Consider the following 14,122-nt stretch of genomic DNA (forward strand, 5'->3'; position numbering starts at 1 on the left):
GTTTAAAATCCTAACAAAAACTTTAAAAAAAAGTTCTATGGAACTCTGTGGAATTATGTCAAAGCAGAAAAAATATCTTTTAAATACACAGTGACCTGTGACCTTCACATGTTTTGTACATTAACTGGAGATAGATGCCAGGGCTCCAGGACAGGTGGAGTACTGACCTGCTGCTGGATGTGGTTTTGTATTGTGCAGAGAGACAGATGCATCAAAGACGCCCTCCTCTCCCCAAACGTCACAGCCACCGATGCCACAAAACTGGTGACAGAACGTTTCCTGTGCAGTGGGGGCACGGAGCCCACTGTGGATGACATGACTTGCAAAGGTATGAGGTTATCGTGGGGGCCCTTGTTGATGACATCACTGAGTGACTGACTGACACACTGCCTGTTCCTCATGTTTAAACCGTGTTTCTGTGCAGGTGACTCGGGAGGAGCTCTGTTTCTGGAGAGGAAGCAGCGGCTGATACAGGTGAGTTAAAAAATATGTTACTGATATCATCAATATCTGTCTGTCTGTCTGTCTCTCTGTGTCTGTCATCAATTCAAATCAAAATTCTCTCTCTTTCTCTCTCCCTTCCACTTTATTTTTCTCTCCCTTCCTCTCTCTCTTTTGCTTTCCCTTCCTCTCTCTCTCTCTCTCTCTCTCTCTCTCTCTCTCTTTCTCTTACAGTATAAAGATATATAGTGCGGATGTGCGGATGTATGGATGTGACTGTCCTACATCACAGTATTTCTCAATTGCTTGAGCACTTTTGTCCAAACAGAATTCACCTTTTCAAAACAATTAGCACACAGCCCTTATCTGATACATGTTGGCCAAAATGACACAAAGACTCTCAAAACATTAAATACATGACACAAAATCAGCCTGCTCCATTAAAACATACAACTTGTGATCTAATTAAAAGATATTTCAATCATTCATTACATAATAGCCCAATAAATACTAACTACAACTTTCAATATCCTCTAACATGATTAACCCACTTTGACATGTCTGTGCCATTTGTTTATATTATAATTACAGTATGTACCATAAAAGTACACATATTATCACAGCATGGGCTGTATTCTTTTTTTCCTAAAATGATTTTACCAAAGATGATCAATGCAGAATGAATGTCACTCAAGAGCAGGAATATCCAGAACCAACAGGCTATATTTGACTTTTTTTCATTTTGTCCTTTACAAATGCAATGATGCTGTAGATACAGAGAATACAAATGAAATACTCCAAGCTGACAAATCAATCAAAACAAAGCAATGTAAAAACAGGCAACACAAATACACTATACACCACAGTCATAACATTCATTGTTGTCAATCAGGTCATGTGTGTTCATCAAAATCACACTGGATGTTTTCCCTCACAATGCAGCGAGGAAAGAATCTCGTTGCATGGCACAGCCACGCTTGACCGTCCTCTGCAGTGATTTTCAGACAACTGGCATTCATTGCATCTAGGAGAGACATCTGGTCATGTGGACAGAAATCATTAACTTTCCACCTCCAAGCAGAGAAGAATTCCTCGACTGGATTGAGAAAAGGAGAGTATGGTTGGAGACGTTGCATCACCATTCCTGGGTGGGCTGCAAACCATTCAGTACCCAGATGGGAGAGGTGGAAAGCAACATTGTCCCATATGATGAAGAAGCAGGACATGTCAGGTCTCACCAGCCCTCTCTCGTCTGGTGGACCCACTCTCTGGTGCATCAAGAACTGTGAGGAGACGTTCTGTATTGTAGGGGCCAGTTGTAGGGATGTGGTAAAGAACCCCCCCGCTGGAGAGAGCGGCACACATGGTGATGTGTGCTCCCTATTGCACATTCACAGCGGCCCAGTTTCATTAAAAGTGTCCTAAATCGAGAAAAACTGTAACTCGTACGGCTCTCGCTCTCCATCTCTGTCTGCGTAATCACCAAACTGACGTGTCCAGTCCAGGACGTGCTTGTGTTTTCTCTGCATTAACCCCCCCCCTCTCTTTCCCTCTCTCTCTAGGTTGGGGTGATCAGCTGGGGAAACAAGGAATTGTGTAAATCTGGTGGAAGAAAAACAAAGAGCGACTCCAGGGACTATCACATCAACCTGTTCACAGTGCAGCCCTTCCTCAAGAAATACCTGGGGGAGGAGACTGACAGCCTGCCCAGACAGCTGGAGTTCATTGACTAAGCGAGGGGTGGCGAGAAGAGAGAGAGAGAGAGAGAGAGAGAGAGAGAGAGAGAGAGAAATATTCCCATTCCCAAGATGCATACTGGCACAGTGCTCTTGTGCAGAGGAAGCCTCACAATTTAGAGTGGGGGGGGTGAGGGTTGTGTTTCAACAGGAGCTCTCAGTTACTCTTTTGTATAATTGTTTTCTACCTTAATTCAAGACTTGCACACTTAACTATTAAACCTGATAACTGATCACCGTGTTCAATTTCTGGAGATATTGTGCCTGTTGACCGTTTCGGAGTCTGGGAAGAAGTGTTCAATTCAGCCAGTTAATTGTTTAATTAGATCAATTAAGGAAATAAGAGCTGTGCTGGAACATTACCCAGAAGACACTGGGGCCCCTCTAGGCCAAGAGCCTGTGTAGTCTGTAGTGCAGTGCAGTCTCTCGTCTCGGCAATTCTAGTTCTTTAGGGCTGAAGGGGCTCTTAGTTTGCATTTTGCCTCAGGGTCCTCATTATTACTGACGTGAGTGTTAGGACACAAATTTAGATCACCTCTTGATTCAGTGATCAGATAGTCCATTTACCCCTGCTGCACGGAAGCAGCTGTACGATCGGACTCAGGATGAGAACAAATCCCAAAGGACGGACCTGTACAACTGATACAGCAAAATGCCATAGGGCACAAGTTTGTTATTTATGATTTATGTCAAGGTCAAAGTTTTGATTTGGTCTGGCCCTTAGATATGATGAGTGTATTACTAATCATCATCATCATCAAAATTATCATAATAATCATCATCATCATCATCATACATTGATAAGCACACACAGAGACAAGCACACATGCTAACACATACATACACAAACACACACATACATCTAAACAGACACAATCACACACACACACACACACACACAAACACAAGCATACACACACAGAAACACACACACGCCAAGACATACACATACAAATGCAAAATTCAGCTTCGAGGAACAGAGATAGCCTGAATTAAATTATCGATTTAACTGAATCTGTCTGATTAGCCTAAATTAGTTGAACCAGTTACTAGGAACAGGGCACTGGTGTTCAATCATATTGTCCTGGAGTTCAGTCATAATGTCCTGGAGTTCACTCACACTGTCCTGGTGGTCACACTGTCCTAGTGTTCAGTCACACTGTCCTGGAGTTCAGTCATATTGTCCTGGTGTTCACTCACACTGTCCTGGTGTTCAGTCACACTGTCCTGGTGTTCAGTCATATTGTCCTGGAGTTCAGTCATATTGTCCTGGTGTTCACTCACACTGTCCTGGTGTTCAGTCACACTGTCCTGGTGTTCAGTCACACTGTCCTGGTGTTCAGTCATATTGTCCTGGAGTTCAGTCATATTGTCCTGGTGTTCACTCACACTGTCCTGGTGTTCAGTCACACTGTCCTGGTGTTCAGTCACACTGTCCTGGTGTTCAGTCATATTGTCCTGGAGTTCAGTCATATTGTCCTGGTGTTCACTCACACTGTCCTGGTGTTCAGTCACACTGTCCTGGTGTTCACTCACACTGTCCTGGTGGTCACACTGTCCTAGTGTTCAGTCACACTGTCTCAGGGTTCACTCACACTGTCCTGTGAGTCACATGGTCCCACACGGGCCAGAGAGGGGGTGGAAAACAAAGGGCAATAGAAAATCTACAGCACACTTACAGTACAGTGTCACACAGCAGGCAACACAGGGCCTGTGCTGTGGATGAACACTTGTGGGCAGACAGGACTGAGACGGGAGATGCTGCCTGTGTGTATTCGGTTTGATCATGCAGTTATGTTTTTTGGGGGGTGGAGGGTGCGGTTTGGGTCTTTCTCTCTGGACACATTTAATTTTTGCTCACAGATACTGTACACTGTATAGCTGTGTCTGAAAATAAATGTTTTGAACAAAATATTTTCTTGATATGTTGCGTTTGTGTGTTCACGTGAATTCTGTTGGTAGTGTTTTGCATTGTCAGTTTCCAAGAAATGTGTGTAAACAATTGAGAAATACTGTAAAAGTTTAAATGCAATGGGATTAAAGTAAAGTTAACAAACCAATGGCCAAGAGCACATTTTTGGGGCTTGGTTCTTCCTTTCTCTCATTTCTGCTTCTTGCTGCTTTTTTGCCTTTTTACATCATACCTCCGCACTCCTGCTTGCTGATATGAGACCCCCCCTCACCTGCACCGTTCGGGTAGAGCCACAAACTCAGGTGATACAGGGGCTTTGAGTCATTCTCAGTTTAGCTCCGTTATCTAATTGATTGAAACCAGTTTAGCACCACATGGGGGCGGGGAGAGGATGAACTCCTAATGAAAAGTGCAGTGAATAATAAAAAACTAAGTGGAAATAAAAACAGTAAATTGTGGGCTGAGGGACACTGCATAGTTTGGACATCTTCTATCAGTTTAAATAATCAATTCACCCTTTGCTTGGAGGCACATCATGAACTGGTCTCTGTACAGGGGCTGGTTCCTGTGACTTGTCTCTGGTAGTCCAGTACTGTAGGGTGTGCGTCTGTCAATGAATATGTAACTGTAGTCCAGTGCTATAGTCTACATGAGTGTGTGTGTCTGTGAGTGTCTGTGTGTGAGCATCTCAGTGTGTGTGTGTTTGTGGGTGAGTCTGTGTGTGTGCTAGGTATACAAAGCAGTTGTCTGGTGTTTTCCCAGCACAAATCCCAAGATTTGACCTTTGTTTTGGTCTGTAAACGGCAGCTCCAACATTCCTGTCTCCCGCCTGTGGGTGATGGGAATTGATGCTGTGTGCGCAAACAAGCAGTGCAAATAAGGTGTGTAAACAAGCAGTGTAAGCCAGAGTGATAACAGAACTATCTTCTGCGCTCTCTTTCTTTCTCTCTCTCTCTCTCTCTCAGTTTAAGCAGCTCTCCTCTCTGCTCAGTCGTTGATGACATTTGCCATGCTGTGGACTCTGGGTATTTTCAGTGCCATCTCTTCTCTCCTCGCTGCTGGTAAGCCAGGCTCTCCTGCTGTTTCTCCTTTCGTCTCTGGCTGTCCCCTCTCTCCCTCTCTCTCTCCCTCTATCTCTTCTGTCTCACTCTCCTATCTCTTTTCCTGACTCCTCTCTCTCTCTAGTGTTGTTTCTGTCTGTCACCCTTCTCTCACTGTAATTCCTTTCCCTCCGTGTCCTTTCCCTCTCTCTTTCTTTCTCCCTCTCTGTTTATTTCTCTCTGTCACTCTCCCTCAGACCTCCAGTGCAGTCCTGATAGCCTCTCTATCTCGGGGGGCTCCTTCAACCTCTCTGATGGCTACAATGTGATGAGTGTGCTGACATACCACTGCTCCCCCGGCCTCTACCCCCACCCCACCCTGACTCGCCGCTGTGGGAGAAACGCGCAGTGGAGCCCAAGGCCCAGCAAGTACTTTACAGCGCAGTGCAAAGGTGAGTACCTCAGTGTCACTGTCCTGTCCCTGCAATGCATTTCAATTCTGGATTGGAACTGTGTTTGAAAAGCACTGCAGTGCTGTCCCGCTGCGTCACTGCCCTGTGTGCTGCGATAAGAAACTGCAGTGCTGTCCTACACACTGTAATACTGTTCTGTAGGCTGTTAGAACACTATATCACACTTTATATGTGTCACTTACACTGCAACATTGTGGGTCCTGTGCACACTAAACTACAGACAAATATTGCAATGCAAACTGCAGTACACTGTTATACTGCAATACAGTCAATACAGCCCTTATTACACTGTACTACACACATGTTATTATACACACTTTAATATTGTATCTACTCTATAACACAGTAATGCTGCAGAAACAATTTATCTCACTGCACTACCACACATGTTGTGCTGTAGGCAGAATTGCTCTGTCATACTTTAAAATACATAGTTAAACATTTTCTATCCCTGTGAAAGCAAGAGAAGTCGCTGTTCTGTCTCTCCAATGCCTCTGTCCTACACACTCGTGGCACTTTGTGCATTAATGCCACAATGTGCCCAACTGTAATACAAAATCTGTATTAATAATGCAATAAACATGTGTAATAAGCACCAGACCCATGTGACACACTATAATGAAGTGGAATAAACTTTAGCTCATTGTATCACTCTCTCTCTCCTTCTCTCTTTCTTTCCCTCTCTCAGTGGTCACGTGCCCAGACCCCAGTGTGCTCCAGCAGGGCTCCGTGACTCCCTCTCAGCCCCAGTACTTCATTCACAATGAGACTCGCTACCAATGTTATGAGAGCTACAAGCTGCGGGGCTCCGCCTCCCGCACCTGTCAATCAAACGGCAAGTGGAGCGGAGACACGCCCATCTGCGACAGCCTTGGTGAGTGACAGCTCACAGCTCTCTGTCTCTCTGTGTCTGGGCAGTGTGAATGTGCTCTAGTGTCCAGTCTTTCAATACTTCTGAACATTACTCTCTGTCTTCCAGTCTCAGCAGATGACTGCCCCGACCCTGGTGTGCCTCCGGGTACGAGACGGACAGGGAATCGCTTTGGGATCGACGACAAGGTGTCCTACCGCTGTGACCGGGGGCTCATCCTGGTGGGGTCCTCGGAGAGAGTGTGTCTGGAGAACAGAGAATGGTCTGGGGCCGAGCCGGCCTGCTACTGTGAGTGACAGCTGGGACACTGGGTCATGAACACTGAGCTACAATATATTCAACCTGTGTTATTCTCACTCTCTGTGTCTTTCTCGCTCTCTCATTCTGTGTGTACTACGGTATATTTATTCTTTCCCTCCATCTCTCCCTCCCTCTCTTCTCCCCCCTGCAGACAAGCACACCTATGACAGCCCCGAGGACGTGGCCCAGGCGTTCTCCTCCTCCCTGGGGAACCTGCTGGAGGTGTCGGGCTCTGAGGCCCCTGAGGCAGGTGAGGCCCTGTCTGTGTGTTTGTGTGTGTGTGCGTCCGTCAGTGTCTGTGTGTCTGTCTATGTTTGTGTGTGTCCAGTGTCTACTCCTGGACCATGTTAGTACAAGTGTGCGTGTGTGTGTGAGTGTGTGTGTAGAGGGGGGGCATAGAGAGAATACAGGAACAGGAGGAAACCTTGATGATTCCTCCACCGTTGTCACTCACTGGTACCGCAGATGGCAAGCGGTTTGGACGGAAGATCAAACTTCAGAGGGGAGGGAAGCTGAACATATATGTAGCCCTGGATTGCTCCAGTAGCGTCGGGATAGAAGACTTCAAGAAGTCCAAGAACTGCATTGAGAAACTCATAGAGAAGGTGCGACACACAAACACACACAGACTGACACACATACAGTGACATACTGACATACACACACACACACACACACACACACACACACACAAACACCGACAGAAACACACACACTGACACACATACTGAGACAAACACACATAACTGTGGTTCGGTTATTCATTCCCTGTGTGAGGAGCATCTCTAGGGTCTATACTTGGGTCATTCTCTCTCTGTCAGATTGGTAATTTTGAAGTGTCCCCCCGGTACGACGTCCTGACCTTCGCCACCACCATCAAGGAGATTGTCAACATCAATGACGAGGACGATGACCCGGCCATTGTGATGGACAAGATCGCCAACTTCAATTATGAAGGTGAGGTATGGAGGAAAGGAGAGAGAGAGAGGAGGAGGAGACAGGCATTTCATAAAGGGGGTACAGTGAGATTATTATGGGGTCTAGCAACTACCGATAATGTAATAACTAAAAATAATGTAATCACTTTTATCGGTCAGTGAGTGTGTAGGACAGTCCTGCTCTCGGTCAGTGAGTTGGTTGTCTATTTCTTCTCGAGATCATGGAGACCAGACCGGCACTAACATCGCTGGTGCCTTCCACAACATCCATGGGAAGATGAATTTCCTGAGTGCGTCCAAACCCGAGAAATTCAGGGAAACCCGGCACGTCATCATTCTCTTCACTGATGGTAACGCATGCCAGCTAGTGTCCAAATACTGCTGCTACTGTGGCCGCTGCTTCTATTACTGCTGCTGCTATTACAGATGCTACTGAAATTACTCTATGTATGTATGTCTATGTGTATGTCTCTGCTTGTGTGTATTTGTGTCTGCTCACATCTGTACAGTGATAATGCAATAGTCTGTGTTTGTGTGTGAGTGTGTATGTGTGTGTCTGTAAGGGGATACGTGTGTGCTGTCTATCAGGACAGCCACTGATCCCATTGCCGCCACCAATATCCTCAGCATGTCTCTGAGCCGTACTTCCTCCCTCCTGACGCAGCACACACGTCCCCACAGTGACTTGTTGAAGGACACTCTTGTCATTTTTGCTCTTGTTTTTTTTATTCTTGCTTCATTCCTTGTTCCCACTCAAACGCTATTGTGTTCTAGTGTAAACTATGTAAACTATAGTAAAATTAACTGATTGTACAACAGATCTTGCAAACCTCGATCATCGACCTTGGATAAAGTCATCTGCACCACGAATTACTAAATGAATGAGTGTCAGAATTAGTCAATAATAATGGTTTCATCTCTGTGGGTCCCTCTGCAGGCAGGGCCAACATGGGGGGCAGTGCAGAGTTGGAGGTCAAGCAAATCAAACAGTTGATACGAGGACATATGGGAGACAGCTGGGAAGAGTACCTGGGTGAGAATGAAAACACACTCACAATACAGGCTTTACTCCAGTCTTTCTATACAATGCAGTACAGTGACTAAGTGTCTGTACTCCAGGAGTATATACACTATATATATATATATATATATATACAGTACAGTACAGTGCAATACACTGTGGTACATTGGCCACAGTAAGTGCTTGTATACCGTGTACAAATACAGAAGACTCCAGAAAGAGTGTCTGTAGCAAGTGTATTTACAGTGCAGTGGATCCAGTAATACATGGTCCTTTATGTGTCTGTGCATCAGATGTATATCAGTGTCTGTTTCATAGGATCACTACGCATTCTCTCTCTCCCTCCCCAATTCAAAAAAGCTTTATTTGCACGACTAAACACTGACATAGAGTTCCAGTGTGCAAACTGGGCTTTCCTGTCTGTATGTGCCAGTGTGTCTCTGTCCCAAGCTGTGGAGCTCAGTCTGGACTGGCTCAGGACTGGTCTCTGTTTCTTGAAATATTCAGGTTTTGTTTCTCAGGTGACAGTGTTGATGGAGTCCCTCTCTCCCTCTCTCTGTCTCCCTCTCTCCCTCTCTCTGTCTTCCTCTCTCCCTCTCTCCATCTATCTCTCTCCTTCTCCCTCGCTGTGCAGATATTTATGTGTTTGGTGTGGGAGACGAAATAGAAGAAAACGAGATAAACAAAATGGTGACGCACAAACACGCTGAGAAGCATTTCTTCAAGATGGCTGACATAAAGACTCTGGAGCAGACGTTTGATGACATCATAGGTGAAGATTTAGTGTGTTGTGTCTCGATAGACTCTGCATGAATCTTTGTAATTCAGGAGTGTCTGTGTAGTCTATGTTAATCTCTATTAATCTCTCTGTGTCAGGAATGTGTCATATTATTCAATGCTTTGATGTGTTCCTCTACCTCTCTCTTTCTCTCTGTCTGTCTGTGTAGATGAGAGTGACAGTGTTGGCCTGTGTGGGCTCTACAGGAGCTATGATAATCCATTGGACACCAAGAAAAGCAAAAGACAGATGTACCCCTGGCTGGTTACGATTAAGATCACTGTAGGTACACAGAGGGACACTGATACAGAGTCCAGTCAGCCAGTCAGTCATTTGCAGTGTGTGTTCTGTACTAACTCCTGCCTCTCTTTCTCCCACCCCCCTAACTCTCCATCTCAGCGTCCCTCAGGAATTGAGTCCTGTAAGGGTTCGCTGGTCAGTCCGCGCTTCGTCCTCACAGCTGCTCACTGCTTCCGCACAGGTGACAAAGCTGGAGATGTGAAAGTCATCATCGATGACAATGAGGTGGAATCAGGGGCTTCAGGTGAGGTGCTGGCACTGCTGGGATCTGTCCCTTCTATAAGTGTCTGCAGGGTTTGTGTTAATCCCTGTGTGTCAGGAGTGTCTCTGGAGTCTGAGGGTCTCATTGTGCCTTTGATTACTCTCTCACTTCTATCACCATAGAGAAACAAATAATTGGGATCATAACCCATCCCCAGTTCAACCCAGGACTGAAGGCAGACCAGGGGATCCCAGAGTTCTATGATTATGACATTGCACTTATTGAGCTGCAGGAGGACGTCAAGATCTCACGACAAGCCCGGTGCGTCGCAAAGTGCCTGAGTTATTACACTCTGCTGATCTCTCTGTGTCAGGAGTGTCTGTGGGGTCTGTATTAGGGTCTGTGTGTCAGGAGTGTCTGTGGGGTCTGTATTAGGGTCTGTGTGTCAGGAGTGTCTGTGGGGTCTGTATTAGGGTCTGTGTGTCAGGAGTGTCTGTGGGGTCTGTATTAGGGTCTGTGTGTCTCTGTGTCTCCGTGTCAGGAGTGTCTCTGGGGTCTGTATTAGTTTTTGTGTTGATCTCTCTCCCTCACAGACCTATTTGCATCCCCTGTACTAAGAGCACCAGCCGAGCTTTGGGGCTGTTCGGTGAGGTGACCTGTCAGCAACACAGTAAGATAAAAAAAATTGTATCACTTTATTAGTTTCTATGTGCATCCGTCTGCATCTTTCACTGTCTCCCATATTTCTACCTCTATCTCTCTGTATTTCTATGTATGTATGTTTATGTTCCTTCCCTGGGACTTCAATGTGTATTATAGACAGGTATAGACACACACTCACACATAACACAAGTGCCATTTGTTTGTCTATGTATGTATGTGTTATCTATGCGTGTTTCTTGCTTGGGACTTTATTGCAGGGAAGAGAGGCATATCCACGAATGCAGAGCCACACACTGACACCCTCACACACACAAACACGCCAGACTGGCTAACGGACTGACTGGGAAAAAGGTCAAGATACTGAGTGTGTTGGTGGGTATCATTGTTCCTCCCGTACAGAGGAGGCGCTGTACATGCAGACCTTGGAGCTGGCCTCCTTCATGTCCGAGGTGAAGAACGAGGTGGAGAAGAAGAATGTTCGCATCAAGCTGAGGGGGCAGGTTTGTAGCAGTTTGCAGCTACAGTTACATTTAGAGTTTCAGTTACAATATGAGCGGCAGTTATAGTTAAAGTTGCACTGAGAGTCGTAATAACAGTTACACAGTTGAGGCAAGGCAGAGTAGTGTGCGTCCCTTACTATGCACAGGGAAGGTTAAGTCACTTTATACTTCAGTGAACGAGTCACAAAATACAAATCCTTACTCCACTGCAGTTTACTTTATTGTCCACAGTCACTTTTGACTACTTTTAAAGACAAATGTGGCAGGTTTCTAATGTCCTCTTTGTAGATAGGTCAGTCTTGATTTGGTCTAGGCCTTAATAATAGTGTCCAGGAGCTGAAACTGCCAGTGTCTTGGACTTTATTGTCTGGGGTTGGTCAGGAGGATTTGACTTCACTTCCTTCCTGCCGTCTGTGCAGAGGACCATCTGTATCAGGGATGCACTCAAAGCCCCTGGGGTCACAACCTCTGAACCCACGGAGATCGTGACGGACCGGTTCCTGTGTACTGGGGGCACTCAGCCTGAGAAAGATGACATCACCTGCAAGGGTATGAAGTCATCGATGACATCACCACATCACATGGCCAAGTGTCATCATGCAGTCAACCAGTTACTATTCTCATTAGCAGCAGCAGTAATTGTTGTAGGAAGGTTCAAAACACACACAGTGCAGGACAACAGCTGTAATAAGTATTGTCTTCACTTACATTACACACGGCATCCAGTCAGTCAGTGTTAATGTGCTGTAGTGTCCAGTCAGTCAGTCAGTGTTAATGTGCTGTAGTGTCCAGTCAGTCAGTGTTAATGTGCTGTAGTGTCCAGTCAGTCAGTCAGTGTTAATGTGCTGTAGTGTCCAGTCAGTCAGTGTTAATGTGCTGTAGTGTCCAGTCAGTCAGTGTTAATGTGCTGTAGTGTCCAGTCAGTCAGTCAGTGTTAATGTGCTGTAGTGTCCAGTCAGTCAGTCAGTGTTAATGTACTGTAGTGTCCAGTCAGTCAGTGTTAATGTGCTGTAGTGTCCAGTCAGTCAGTCAGTGTTAATGTACTGTAATGTCCAGTCAGTCAGTGTTAATGTGCTGTAGTGTCCAGTCAGTCAGTCAGTGTTAATGTGCTGTAGTGTCCAGTCAGTCAGTGTTAATGGACTGTAGTGTCCAGTCAGTCAGTGTTAATGTGCTGTAGTGTCCAGTCAGTCAGTGTTAATGGACTGTAGTGTCCAGTCAGTCAGTGTTAATGTGCTGTAGTGTCCAGTCAGTCAGTTAGTGTTAATGTGCTGTAGTGTCCAGTCAGTCAGTCAGTGTTAATGTACTGTAATGTCCAGTCAGTCAGTGTTAATGTGCTGTAGTGTCCAGTCAGTCAGTCAGTGTTAATGTGCTGTAGTGTCCAGTCAGTCAGTCAGTGTTAATGTGCTGTAGTGTCCAGTCAGTCAGTCAGTGTTAATGTACTGTAGTGTCCAGTCAGTCAGTGTTAATGTGCTGTAGTGTCCAGTCAGTCAGTCAGTGTTAATGTGCTGTAGTGTCCAGTCAGTCAGTCAGTGTTAATGTGCTGTAGTGTCCAGTCAGTCAGTCAGTGTTAATGTACTGTAGTGTCCAGTCAGTCAGTGTTAATGTGCTGTAGTGTCCAGTCAGTCAGTGTTAATGTACTGTAGTGTCCAGTCAGTGTTAATGTACTGTAGTGTCCAGTCAGTCAGTCAGTGTTAATGTACTGTAGTGTCCAGTCAGTCAGTCAGTGTTAATGTGCTGTAGTGTCCAGTCAGTCAGTGTTAATGTGCTGTAGTGTCCAGTCAGTCAGTCAGTGTTAATGTGCTGTAGTGTCCAGTCAGTCAGTCAGTGTTAATGTGCTGTAGTGTCCAGTCAGTCAGTCAGTGTTAATGTACTGTAGTGTCCAGTCAGTCAGTGTTAATGTGCTGTAGTGTCCAGTCAGTCAGTCAGTGTTAATGTACTGTAGTGTCCAGTCAGTCAGTGTTAATGTGCTGTAGTGTCCAGTCAGTCAGTGTTAATGTACTGTAGTGTCCAGTCAGTCAGCCAGTGTTAATGTGCTGTAGTGTCCAGTCAATGTTTACTGGCTGTAGTGTCCAATCTGTTAGTGTTTACATTAATCTACCTCCATCTCCAGGTGACTCTGGGGGAGCGGTGTTCATGGAGAGGAGGAGGCGTTTGATCCAGGTGAGAGGTCACAGGTCACTATTTCCTGTTATTTTCATTAGTCATCGCCCAATGAATATACATACATTGTTCTTCTACCACTGCACCAATTTGGAAATGTTAATCTTGAATGAATTTCAAGTAAGATTCTTATGGACACATGGTACTGATGTAGTGTAAATTACACCATCAGTCATCCCTATGGACCCCACCTCTGCAGTGTCTAACTCGTGATGGTGTACACTTTCCAGTCGGTGTTAGTGTCCCGTTAGTATTAATAACCCACACCTGCATCCATCCATCCATCCATCCCTCTCTCTCTCTCACTTTCTCTTTCTCTAGGTTGGGGTGATTAGCTGGGGAAACACGAACCTGTGCGGGGCAAGCGGAGTGCGCGAGGGCCAGCAGCCTGACTCGGCCCGGGACTATCACATCGACCTGGCTGCTGTGCTGCCCTTCCTCAGACAACACCTGGGGCAGCAGGGCGCGGAGCAGCCCGGCAAGCTGGAGTTCATTGACTGAGAGAATGGGGGGGGAAGGGGGAGAAACAGATGTGACAGAAGGCAGGCTCTAAAGCTCTGGGAGAGATGGACACACAGAGGTGGAAGAAACAAACCAAGAGAGACACAGGACCGAGAGTAATCCCTCTTGTACCACACCAGTCCTGTATGTAAAGACTGAGGAGTTAATTTGATCTGTGTAATAAAACCACAAAAAACAAAAAACCCTTCTTGAGCCCTGTGATACACAAACACCTACAGAGAGACAAACAAGCCTGACATCTGCAGAGACAAGTGGAGAGAAGGAC

The 14,122-nt window shown here is 45.8% G+C and overlaps 2 protein-coding genes across 4 annotated transcripts in view; both read left to right on the plus strand.

Moving 5' to 3' along the window:
• Nucleotides 1–2,411, plus strand: part of LOC136711133 (complement factor B) — a 52,754-nt gene extending 50,343 nt beyond the window's left edge. For both annotated transcript variants that reach the window (XM_066687178.1, XM_066687177.1), the window contains exons 16-18: nt 199–328; nt 425–474; nt 2,004–2,411. In XM_066687178.1, coding sequence (XP_066543275.1) covers nt 199–328; nt 425–474; nt 2,004–2,174 — 351 coding nt within the window. In that variant the 3' untranslated portion in view covers nt 2,175–2,411. The remainder of the gene's footprint in view (nt 1–198; nt 329–424; nt 475–2,003) is intronic.
• Nucleotides 2,412–5,020: 2,609 nt separating this feature from the next.
• On the plus strand, nt 5,021–14,041 carry LOC136711132 (complement factor B). Of its 2 annotated transcripts, XM_066687175.1 has the most exons (18): nt 5,022–5,150; nt 5,387–5,581; nt 6,291–6,476; nt 6,582–6,761; nt 6,925–7,023; nt 7,239–7,378; nt 7,595–7,730; nt 7,930–8,061; nt 8,649–8,744; nt 9,367–9,504; nt 9,680–9,792; nt 9,910–10,054; nt 10,195–10,333; nt 10,606–10,682; nt 11,075–11,175; nt 11,595–11,724; nt 13,286–13,335; nt 13,657–14,041. In XM_066687175.1, the coding sequence occupies exons 1-18, from the start codon at nt 5,087–5,089 to the stop codon at nt 13,834–13,836; spliced, it is 2,301 nt and encodes a 766-aa protein (XP_066543272.1). In that variant the 5' UTR covers nt 5,022–5,086; the 3' UTR covers nt 13,837–14,041. The 2 variants fall into 2 exon arrangements, with proteins under 2 accessions (XP_066543273.1, XP_066543272.1); XM_066687176.1 differs by lacking the exons at nt 11,075–11,175; nt 11,595–11,724; nt 13,286–13,335; nt 13,657–14,041 and adding an exon at nt 10,933–11,057 and having other exon boundaries at nt 5,021–5,150.
• Nucleotides 14,042–14,122: the final 81 nt, after the last annotated feature.

This window comes from Amia ocellicauda, chromosome 15, assembly GCF_036373705.1.
Source record: "Amia ocellicauda isolate fAmiCal2 chromosome 15, fAmiCal2.hap1, whole genome shotgun sequence".
NCBI lineage: Eukaryota > Metazoa > Chordata > Actinopteri > Amiiformes > Amiidae > Amia > Amia ocellicauda.

Bases quoted from the DNA above. Each gene is read 5' to 3' on its own strand.
- LOC136711132 (XM_066687175.1), top strand. From the start codon at position 5,087: ATGACATTTGCCATGCTGTGGACTCTGGGTATTTTCAGTGCCATCTCT. The intron at 8,062-8,648 runs GTAACGCATGCC...GTCCCTCTGCAG, and splicing joins CATCATTCTCTTCACTGATG to GCAGGGCCAACATGGGGGGC. The intron at 11,725-13,285 runs GTATGAAGTCAT...CTCCATCTCCAG, and splicing joins AGATGACATCACCTGCAAGG to GTGACTCTGGGGGAGCGGTG.